General features: G+C 42.5%; 1 protein-coding gene across 2 annotated transcripts in view; it reads right to left on the bottom strand.

The window, feature by feature from the left end:
* KIAA0825 (KIAA0825 ortholog) overlaps nucleotides 1-12,354 on the bottom strand; it is a 523,961-nt gene that overhangs the window by 463,484 nt on the left and 48,123 nt on the right. For both annotated transcript variants that reach the window (XM_060235688.1, XM_060235689.1), the window contains exon 3: nucleotides 5,380-6,055. In XM_060235688.1, coding sequence (XP_060091671.1) covers nucleotides 5,380-6,055 — 676 coding nt within the window. The remainder of the gene's footprint in view (nucleotides 1-5,379; nucleotides 6,056-12,354) is intronic.

Below are 12,354 nucleotides of genomic sequence, written 5' to 3'. Positions count from 1 at the left end.
TCCTTTACGTGGGCTGGTGGCAGCTGCTGAGGACAGAAAAGCTATAGACCTTTTGCGTAAAAAGGATGTTAAGGCTTTGTCTTTAATAGGTCTTTCTCTAGACGACTCCCAGCTGGTGCATATAGCAGGACTGGAGACGGCTAATGGCTGTTGGAATGCTTTGAAGCAAATTTACGTCCGAGGAACGGTCAGCTCTCAGATACGTCTGGTGAGAAAGCTCCTGCATACCAGGTTGGCAACTGGTGCAGATATGTTATCTCATATTGAGGCTATGCATAGAATGCTTCTAGAACTAAGAGAGCATAACCAAATGTTTTCTGAATCACAGGAGGTGTGCATATTTTTAAGTTCCCTAGATGCATCATATGACGCTGTGATAACGAGCCTGGAGGGTTTACCTGACACAAGGTTGACCATGAACTTCGTGACAGGACGGCTTCTTGATGAGTATGGCAAAAGACGTGCGGAGAGAAAGCCTGTCTGTAAGCCGGAGAGGGGCAGTGGATTTACTGTTAAGGAGGATCCAGACTGTCAATCCGGTAAGGTAATGGCTGTACGGAAAAAATGTTTCCGGGGTGGGTCCACTAAACATTTGTTTAGGAACTGTCAAGGCCAGAAAGGAAAAGAGAGTCGGTCTGAAAAGGGTTCAGCTGCTGATAAAAGTGGCAGTGTGCATCTTGTTGCAACTGGTAAGTCAACTAACCACACTCAATCATTCCTAATTGACAGCGGTGCGTCTGAGAACCTCTGTAGAGAGAGGAGTTTGTTTACTTCTTACACACCTGTTGATAACCAGTCTGTTATTTTGGCAAATGGCGTTAGAGCAACTGTTTTTGGCAGAGGGAAAGTGTTCCTGCCAAGCCTAAGGAAGGAGCTGCATATGGGTTTTGTTCCTTCGCTTAAGATGAATCTGCTGTCTGTGTCTGCTCTGTGCAGGGAAGGTTTCAAACTGCAATTTGACACCTCGTGCTGTGAGCTGAAGACCAGAGACTGTGTGTGTGTAAAAGCCATGCTGAAGGAAGATTTATACTTCTTGAATACCAAGGTACAAACGTGTAATAACGTCTGTAAACAAACCAGTATATGATAATTGCTGTCATCTTTTACACAGGAAATTAGGGCACGCTGGTTTTCCTGCTCTAAAGAAGACTGTGGAACAGGCAGAAGGCATTAGTCTTAAACCATGCAAGGAATTTCTTGACCGTGAAATCTGCAAACTGGTAAAGTCTACAAAAGCTCCTGTTCGTGTTCCAAGTAAATTTACTAGTAAAAAACCTCTTGACCTAGTGTTCATAGATCTGATAGGGCCCTTTAAGGAGTCGGTAGGCGGGGCCAAGTATGTATTAAGCATAGAAGATTACTACTCAAGGTATAGTTTTGTTTACCTGTTGAAAGCTAAAACAGAAACCTTTCAAAATATGCAGAATTGGCTAAGGTTTGCTAAGAGAAAAACTGGAAATGTGCCTGCATACATAATTTCTGACAGAGGCTCAGAGTTTGTCAATAAACATTTTCAAAGTTTATTTGCAGAGCTTGGAATAGAGCACCGATTGACCGCTCCATACAGACCAACCCACAATGCAAGACATGTGCCAGTGTATGTTATGTGATGCAGATATACCCTGGAGATTTTGGACAGAGGCTATGTGCTGTGCCAATTATAACCTGAACAGAGTTTGGTGTTCCTCTACTGGCAAAATACCAGCAAGCCTATGGCATGATAAGGTTACTAACTTGGCAAATTTGCATGTATTTGGTGTTACAGCTTTTGTTCATGTTCCTCAACAGCTCAGACGTAAAGGCCAGCTGAAGGCTAGACGTATGAGGTTTCTCGGGTATGAGAGAAACGGGAGCTGTTATCGTTTTGGCACGTTAGACAGCCGTGAGGTGGTGATTAGTGCTTCAGCCACATTTCTGGAGGGATCAGAAGGTTGGAATCGTTCCACCCAATTGCCAGCATTCTGTCCTGAGGGTGACCAAGGAGTCCGGTTACAAGTCAGCTCGATGCCTAGCAACCCAGAGGAGGGAGAGGCGGCTGAGTTAACCCCTGACGAGGAGATGCCTGACGAGGAGGAGACGGATATGAAGCCTACCAGTGAGGAATTATCCGGGAGGAATGTGCCAACTGATGAGCCTGCATTAAGAAGATCTACACTCCTGATAGATTTAGTCCTGTGATGTCTGCTATACATGAGCCTGTAACTGGAGAGCTGCTATGGACGATGAACTTTCTTCCCTGAAACGTTTAAATGTTTATGTTGAGACTGTACCTGCTGATGTAAAACCCATAGGCACTAGATGGGTCTACAAGGTAAAAACAGACCAGTCTGAGGGAAAAAAGTATAAGGCGAGGCTTGTAGCACAAGGCTGCAGACAGACTAATGAGACTTATGATGAAGTGTTTGCTCCTACGTTAAAGAGCAGTTCACTCCTAACTGCCTTAACTGTGGCAGCTAGAGAAAAACTCCATTTTACACATTTGGATGTCTGTGTGGCATACCTAAATGCTAATTTGGAGCACCAAATTTATTTAAAGAGCCCAGGAGGTATTCCTGGTACTGGAAAGGGATACTGGTTACTTAATAAGAGCCTGTATGGTCTAAAGCAAAGTGGTCATCAATGGTCTAAATGCCTAGTGGGTACACTTAAATAGCTAGGGTTTACCCAGAGCATTGCTGATCCATATGTGTTCACCAAGGGAAGTGGTGAAACAAGATGTATTGTTCTTACTTTTGTGGATGACTTGGGGATTCTAACCAAGACAAAGAAACAAAACAGATGATATTGTTTCAGCCTTAAGTAAGAAGTTTAAACTGAGAAATCTTGGTACTGTACAAACCTATGTGGGTGTAGATATTGCAAAAACTACACAAGGTTTTAAACTGTCACAAAAACCTAAAATCATAGATTTGTTGAACAAGTACAAGATGACTGATTGCAAAACTGTTTCAACCCCTATGGTGACTGGCTTTGTAAATGATGTTACTGATAGCCGACCATGTAATGTTGAAATGTACAGGTCGTTAATTGGTAGTCTGAGCTATATCAGTAATTGGACACGGCCAGACATATCAGTAGCCTGTAATCTGTTGGCAAGAGCTACCCAGAACCCTAAGCAGACTCACTGGATTGCTGCTAAGAAAGTGTTGAGATATTTAAAGAACACTGCTGACTGGTGTCTTTATATCGAACCAAGGGGGGAGCTAGCACTGAAAGTGTATACAGATGCAAGTTTTGCATGTGATTGTGAAACCAGAAAGTCAACAACAGGTCTTTCCATTTATTTGGGAGAGGTATTAGTATGCTGGAAGACACAAAAGCAGCGTGTGGTTGCATTGTCCACCGCTGAAGCAGAGTTCTGCGCGCTTTCTACTGCATGTACTGAAGTAGAATGGTTTAGGCAGCTACTAAAGGACCTGCAAATAGAGGCAGAGAAACCTGTTGAAATTCTGGAAGATAATCAAGCTGTGATTGAGATTGCAAAAGCAGAAGGAGTAAAGACAAGGAATAGGTACACTGACATACGGTACCAGAATGTCAGATCATGTATCACAGAAGGGTTGATAAACATAAGGTATTGTGATACTGGCCACAATACAGCAGATATGTTTACTAAACCCCAGACTATGGAAAAGCATAATGAGCACTGTAAAAGGCTCGGATTGAGAAACGAACAAAACTATTAAGAGGAGAATGTTGGAACTCAGTCCTAAAATGGCTGACTGACTCCATCTTAGTAATAGTAAATGTTGTTTCTGCAATGTCATGCTGAGTCATGCTGCATCATGGCCTAGCTGTTACCTGTTACTGAGGTAAGGTGGAATGACCTCACCTGTAATTAGGCTTTGTGATGACTCACAGAGCTGACGCAACCTCTGGTGAGCTTGCATGATTGGTGTGGGTATTTAGGGAAGCTCAGTGAGATTGCTCTGTCTGCCTGTAAGGATTGTGGGTACTGTGAGACTCACCGCCGGGTGGCAGCGAACACTGCTTGTGTTGATCCTATGCTACTGTGCTTGGATCGTGCTGTGTATACTTACTGGTGTATACTGTTATCTACTGAAGTGTGTACTGATTACTGTGTATGACCTTGGCCTGGCAACGACTCTGAATATTGGATACTGTCCTGGTAAATATTCTACCATTGCATACAGTTGTCTCTCTTGTCTATTAATTCCTGTGTTTGCCTGTCCCTCTTCTTCAGTGTTTTCTACTGCGTGCAAATTCTCTAACAAGTACTCCAAATGAGTACTCCTTGAAGAAAGGTACAAGGACTCCTTGAAGAAATCCCTTGGCACTTGTCGCATCAACCATCACCAGTGGTCTAACCTAGCCTCAGATCGCAAAGCATGGAGGCACACCATCCACCAGGCTGTCTCTTCCTTTGAGAACGCACGCATAGCTGGTCTTGAGGACAAAAGGAGATTGAGGAAGAATCGCACTGCTACAGCACCAACCCCAAATCAGACTTTTCCCTGTAGCCACTGTGGCCGGATCTGCCTGTCCCGCATTGGTCTTGTCAGCCACCAGCGAACCTGCAGCAGACGTGGACTACTGCACCCTTCTTAAATCTTCATTCGCGAAGTCAAGCCAAGAGAGAGACTCCAAATGAGACTGCACCATCAATTTCTACAGGGGCATTATGATACTGGCTGATTTGTTTTCAATTCCCTTCCTAATAATTCCCAGCATGGCGTTGGCCTTTTTTTTATTGCAAACACATACTGTCTTGACATTTTCAGTGAGTTATCTACCACCCCAAGATCTCTCTCTTGGTCAGTCTCTGCCAGTTCACACCCCGTCAACTTGTATTTGTAGCTGGGATTCTTGGCCCCAATGTACATTACTTTGCACTTGGCCACACTGAACCGCATCTGCCACGTTGACGCCCACTCACCCAGCCTCAACAGATCCCTTTGGAGTTCCTCACAATCCTCTCTGGTTCTCACCACCCTGAACAATTTAGTGTCATCCGCAAACTTGGCCACTTCACTGCTCACTCCCAACTCTAAATAATTTATGAACAAGTTAAAGAGCATGGGACCCAGTACCAAGCCCTGCGGCACTCCACTGCTTACCGTCCTCCACTGCGAAGACTGCCCATTTATACTCACTCTCTGCTTCCTATTACTCAGCCAGTTTTTGATCCACAAGAGGACCTTTCCTTTTACTCCATGAGTCTCAAGCTTTCTAAGGAGCCTTTGATGAGGAACTTTATCAAAAGCTTTCTGGAAGTCAAGGTTTTTAAGTGTCATATAACTATGCAAGTCCTTCACTGAATTACTGCCAATATTGGAATAATAAATTGTCAACCAAATGCAAAAAGAAAGAATAAGACAAGTAAATTTAGTAATAGAAGTAGAATAAAATGTCACTAACCCCAGTCTTGGGCTACTGCTTTCTGTTTCTTTGAGCTCTTGCTTGTCTTAACAGCATATAATGCATTTTGTTTGACCTGAAGCTCACAAAGTTTTTCAAGGAGAATGGTAATTTCTTCTGTGATGGTATCCAAATAAGATTCATTAATAAACTTCAGTGTAGAAGAGGGTTCAATCAATCCACCTAGTATATACAAATCGTCTTTTATCATTGCACACAAAGTAGGAATGGAATTTTCATAACCACAGACCACCTTTTCTAAGTTTGTTTCTCCATTGCTTTCTAGAATACATTTCTGCAGAAGATCACTAACCAATTTATTCTGCATGTTTTGATACTTGGCTATAACTTCTGACTCAGGATAAAGAAATAAAAGTTGTTGTAGGCACTGAGTTTTAAACTGCAATTGTTGTTGTAAAGTACCAATTTTTGTTTCGTGGTGACTTTGCAGCTGGCTTACTAAAAAACGCCAAAGATGTAGCCTTACATCATCCCAAATACAATGAACATCCATTGCTGAATCATCTTCAATGCCGTGAAGTGATATATTGGATGAAAACTCAAAAGATGACCCACTTGAGATACAGGGAAATAAGACACCACATTGACTGGAGAGATCCAGAAGGAAATGAAGAATAATTTCTTCTTGGTTTTGTTCATTCTTCAGTAAATTTTTCTAAGAAAGAGGAAGCAACAGTATATGTTTAGATGTGTTCCCTGAACAAAACAGCTCTCTCTAAAACAATACCAGTTACTTTTAGATATTATATACAGATTTTTACATTTTATTTATTTATTTAAGTAGCTTTATAGTCTGCCCTTCCCCATAATGGGCTAAGCGTGGATCACAAGCATGATAAAATAGTAAAGCAGTAAAAATCCAACAATAAAACCATAAAACAATCAATGAACAAACAAAAAATGCAGCATTGATATTAATTAAGATTAAGATATCGATATCCTAGGTATCCTAGGTGTCATAGATATCATAGCTGTAGGTAGGGTTGCCAAATCCAATTCAAGAAATATCTGGGGACTTTGGGGGTGGAGCCAGGAGACTTTGGGGGTGGACCCAGGAGACATTGGGGGCAGAGCCAGGAACAAAGGTGTGACAAGCATAATTGAACTCCAAGGGAGTTCTGGTCATCACATTTAAAGGGACAGCACACCTTTTTAAATGTCTTTCTTCCATAGGAAATAATGAAGGATAGGGGCACCTTGTTTTGGGGCTCATAGAACTGGACCCCCTGGTCCAATCGTTTTGAAACTTGGAGGGTATTTTGGGGAGAGGCACTAGATACTATACTGAAAATTTGGTGCCTCTACCTCAAAAAATAGCTCCCCCAGAGCCCCTGAAACCTCCAGATTAATTCCCCATTATACCCTATGGCCGTTTTCGCACTTAGCGTTTGCTCCCCTTTTTCCGCGGCGCAATTATGTCCAGAGCATTTTTCTCGTTTTCCCACTAGTGACTCTTTGCGGCGTCGCCTTCCCTGAAGCCCCGGCTCAAATCGTTTTCCCACTGGCATCGGCTTGAGTCCGATGCCCTGTCAATCATTTTTTTTTTAAGCGCAAGTCTGGTCGCGTAATGACGTACTAACGTACTAACGTAACATCGAGCTGCTGCCTCCCCTTCATTTCTTGGACAAACCGCATCACGTGTGCTGCTGCTGCTTATGGATTGGCTGCAGCTGTAGAATCCTCCACAGCCCTTTATGTATTAACGGAAGCATTCACAGTGGAGAATCCTAGCACTAGATTCCCCCCCCCAAATTCTGAAGCACTAGATCCCCCCCCCCCAAATTTCCTCCGCTCTCTTTCCCCTCCCCGGCTGGCGCTTGCAACGGGGACCTGACTGATTCCTGCTGCCAGAGCTCCCCCCCACGCTCCATTCTCTCCTTCCCCTTCTGTGGCGCGTGTGAGGAGCTCGGTCGCGTCTACTTTCTAACCGAGCGGAATGTAGCCAGGGAGAAGAATGCAGGACTCCAACTTCCCATTTTATACATGGCGATTTTGTGCAGGTCCAGAAATCCTGGTGGCACAGCTGAGGGAGGCATTCCCTTCTTAAAACACACACACATGGACGCTGTGGCCCGCACCGGCACTACATTCCCCCCCCCCCCAGCAATGGTCGTTTTCGCATTATCGAGATAACGCAACAGCGGAATAACGCAACTAAAGTCAATAATAAAAAAAAATTCTAACGAAACCAATTGAAGTGCCAATTGAGGCTATTCCAGGAGGGTTTTTTTTTTTTCTATTTGTTAATTTCGAAATATCGCTATTACGCAAAACTGTGAAGTTTAAAAAAAAAAATGGCCGTGCCGGCACTTTGGGGAAGCGCCGCGAAATGCTGATGATTGGCCAAGCGGGTGGATGGGGTGGGAGGACGGAAAGGGAGAGGGTGACGCCCCCAAAGCAGTCGATCCGGCGTGGATGGATTTCGCACAGGAAACTCCGCTGAGTGGATCCGGAGTGGATCCGGAGGTTTTCGGAAACTCCGGCAACTTGCTGAAAAACATACTCCGGCGTAAAATCCCTGAAGCGCCGGAGCAAAGCGCAGCGCCGGAGCAACATGTGCGAAATCCAAGAGAAGATCCGGAGGTAAATGGGGCGCTACGCCGGAGCAAACGCTAGTGGGAAAACGGCCTATGAGAAATATTCCACATAGGGAATAATGAAGACGTTTCCCTCTCCTCCACACAAACCCCCTTCTCGCAAATCTGATGTAGGGGATTGGCTCTCTACTCACCAGCCAGCTTCTTCACAGTAACAAAGACACAGACACAGAAAGTTGAAGCCTTTCACCATCTCCGGAGGTGCAAAGGGGCAAGGTCCTTTGGGGCGGGGCAGGAAGCAGCCTGGGAAAGCTCCGGCTGCTGCGATGGAGCTGGGTGGGAAGGGGAAGGGCAAGGAGAAGCTGCTGCAATCCAAGGTGGGAAGGGAGGAGGAGAAGCATCAGGGATTGGTGGGAAGGGGAGAGGAGAAGCTGCTGCGATCTAGGCTGCGTGGGAAGGGCCGCCATTCCCCCGCTTTCTGGATTTTTGCTGAGCGGGGAGAGGAGGCTCCAAATCAGGGGTCCCCCGCCCAGGCAGGGGATTTGGGAAGCCTAGCTGTAGGCCCGATATCTAGCAGTCTGAGTAGCTGGTCAGTGCAGGGAGGTCTGTTAGATGATGTGAGCAGTAAGGTGAGGATGTCCACTTGCCTCAACCAAAGGCCTGGCGGAATAGCTCCGTTTTGCAAGCCCTACAGAATGGTAATAAGTTCAGTAGGGCCTGAATCTCTATAGGAAGCTGATTCCACCATTCAGGGCCAGGGCCGAGAAGGCCCTGTCCCTGGTTGAGGCAAGCCGGACATCCTTTGGGCCAGGGATAGTCAAAAGATGTTTTTGCTGATTGTAGCAATCTCCAGGGCTCATAGGGGGAGAGGCAGTCCCACAGGTATCTAAGTCCCAGGCGTGCAAGGCTTTAAATGTCAACACTAGTACCTTGAAACCTTTTAAATTTTATTTCTTCAACCTTATTTTCTATTAGTAGGAAAGAGCAGAAGTCTAGGAGCACCTTGAATACTAACAAAATTTGTGGCAGGGTATGAGCTTTTGTGAGTCACAGCTCAATTCTTCAGATACCAGAGACTCACGAAATATTCTTCAGATACCAGAGACTCATACCCTGCCAAAAAATGTGTTAGTCTTTAAGGTGCTAGTGGACTATTACTCTTTTCCACTGCTACAGACAAACACAGCTACCTATCTTGATTAATTTTTATTGTTTGGAAAAAAATCTCTACAAATAAATAAAGCAAACTAATACCTTAATACTCCTTATCTCATATAAAGGAATTCATAGCTCTCCTTAAGGACATCATGCACTACAACTCCTTAATAACTTAATAAGCTCAAAACACATTTTATCATATAAGCCTTAACATGTACAAACCCTTAGATGTACATTCCCCTTATATTCAACCTCACATTAAAAAGGTACATAACTAGCATTATATAAACTCAGTGTAAAGGCAGCAGTAAAATCTTAAGATTGCAAACACACACACTCACACACAAAATCCAAAAAATATACAGTTAAAACTTACAGGCTGTCAGAGAAAAACAGTACTTTGAAATGCTGAATACCCAAAACATGCATGTAATGTAAAATATTTTAATGTTTATAATAATTAATTTTTCCCATTGACCAGCTTTATCTTACCTGTTACACAAAACTGACTTAAGACTGAATATTTTATTTTATTCTGGGTAGCATAACTGGAAGAAAAATGGGAATTCTACTTTAAAAATCAAGTTGACTAATTTATACAACTAAAAGAACATGCTTTCCTCATTTATTCTGATCAGAATCTAACAATTATGAATTTAATCTGCACTCATTTACATTTCCACAATTCACACTCCAATCAATTAAACATGGATATATAAACAGATGTGCAATTCTAATCTATACAGGCAAAAAAAAAAACCTTTCACCAAACCTTGTGAAAATATAGGAGTATAGCACAAGCAATCTTGGTCTTCAGCCAAAACGAACAAAGCTATTTTATGATTTGATCACAAACAGAAAAGTTGGCAGCAATTTCCGTGACTGTTATAGGTAAGGGAAAAATCATGGGACGCTATGGAAACATATAAAAGAACCCTAATTATCTTTTGCTAGTAGATAATTTCTCCAATGTATTTTACAGTTGAATTCAGTCATCATATGCAGTGTTCCCTTTAAGCTGAGTTAGTATGAGCAAGCTCATAGGGGTTTTTTTTACCCCCAGCTCACTCATTTTTGTCTTAGCTCAGGAAAAATCGCCCCAGAGTAGCTCACAACCTTAACGCCAGTAGCTCACAAAGTAGAACTTTTGCTCAAAATACTCCACAGCTTAGAGGGAGTATTGGTCATATGAATAACATATTTGATTTACTTTATTTTACTTCATTAGCACCCTACTTCCCTCCCAATTGAGACCCAAAGCGGCTTAAAACATTGTTCTCTCCTCCCGCATTTTATCATTACAAGAGTCCTGTGAGGTAGGTCAGGCTGTGAAAAAGTTACTGGACCAAGGTCACTCAGTAAGCTTCCATGACAGAGTGAGGATTCTAACCTGGGACTCCCAGGTCTTAGTCTGACAATTTAACCACCACACTACACTGGCTTTAATTTGACTCACACATTTTAACAAAAACTTCCACACATTCCTTTGTGTTTGTATGCAACACACTTTAATTAAAATATTACATTAAATTCTGCTTAGAAACACTAAAAAAATCATAATGTGTACCTGTATGGTAATACACACATAAAAATCAACACACTCAAAGCATTCACAGAGTGTCTTTAATCGTTAAAAAGGATGAGAAACATTATGTTACAACAATCCTAATTTCTTATAACAATAACAATCACATACCATTTTAATAAAAATAGAACAAAAATTTAATAGCTGCCAAACCAGCCAATGAGCTTTGCTCCTATGGAAGACAAATCCAAAATATATTCCACAAGGAAGTTCCTGGTGCTGCTTTTGAAGCTAACACAGAAACATTTTCAATTACAAAGCCTACCAAAACCTAAGCAGAGTTCAAAGTATTTTCAAATTGAAAATAAATCCTTAAAAATGGTCACCAGGAGGCTTGCTCATACCATCTTGGAGTTGATACTCCTAAAAGAAGAGTCCCTGCAGTTGGCTTTGAAGCTTTGCAAGCTTAGTTTCACATTTCAAAGTCTTTTTGAACACTGCCTATGTTCAGAAAGGCTTTTGTATTTGAAAGTCAAGGTTTTAAAAAGCTTCAAACAGTGTGTTGCGGTGCTTCTCATGAGAAATATATTCAAAATGGTGGACACAAGTTCCTTTAGACTAGATCATATGTTCCCCATGTATACTGGACTAAGCAATAGTTTATAGGGGCACATAACCAAGCAAAACCCAACCTGAACTGGATACACATAGACATAAAGTGGGTTTAAAAATATTGTAAATGCTTCACAACATATAATTTAACACATGCAAAATTAAGGTGGTTGCTTGTAAAATCTTATTCTTTAAGCTATGCTACAGAATACTTATACTCATCTAAAATGGCTACTCTACACATTTAGACTTGTATCACAAAACAGAAAATATTCTTTGGGGGGAAAAAGTAATCAGAATCAAGAATTCTGATCTTGTAATGTGCCTTTTATTGTTATAAAAAACCAGAAGGATTAACAGATCAAAAAATCATCATTTAGTTAGTGCAGTAAAAACATTCAATAAATTTATGGGCATAACAAGGCATAAGGGAACCAGCAAATCTCTGCTTGCAGGACAGAACCAGGCAGCCCCCACTTGAAAAGAGAGTGTGCCCTGTGTGCCTGCCCTGCAAGCCATGAATTTACCTCTTTAAGGGCAGGCATGCATGGCACCCACTCTTTTCAAACAGGGCCATGGAAGAAGAAGAAGAAGAAGAAGAAGAAGAAGAAGAAGAAGAAGAAGAAGAAGAAGAAGAAGAAGAAGAAGAAGAAGAAGAAGAAGAAGAAGAAGAAGAAGAAGAAGAAGAAGAAGAAGAAGAAGAAGAAGAAGAAGAAGAAGAAGAAGAAGAAGAAGAAGAAGAAGAAGAAGATGATGATATTGGATTTATATCCCACCCTCCACTCCGAATCTCAGAGTGGCTCACAATCTCCTTTACCTTCTTCCCCCACAACAGATACCCTGTGAGGTGGGTGGGGCTGAGAGGACTCTCACAGAAGCTGCTCTTTCAAGGACAACCTCTGCCAGAGCTATGGCTGATCCAAGGCCATTCCAACAGGTGCAAGTGGAGCAGTGGGAATAAAACCCGGTTCTCCCAGGTAAGAGTCAGCACACTTAACCACTACCCCAAACTGGCTCTCTGGATGACTGTTGTGATTGAGCTTCCCCCACCGGTCAGCTGGCCAGTTTCTGGGGGAAGTCTAAAACATTACCTGAGGACTGACATCCCTAAAAGAAACACAT

This window comes from Heteronotia binoei, chromosome 4 (assembly GCF_032191835.1).
Source record: "Heteronotia binoei isolate CCM8104 ecotype False Entrance Well chromosome 4, APGP_CSIRO_Hbin_v1, whole genome shotgun sequence".
Taxonomy (NCBI): domain Eukaryota; kingdom Metazoa; phylum Chordata; class Lepidosauria; order Squamata; family Gekkonidae; genus Heteronotia; species Heteronotia binoei.
This window is presented reverse-complemented; position numbering and strand designations above follow the sequence as displayed.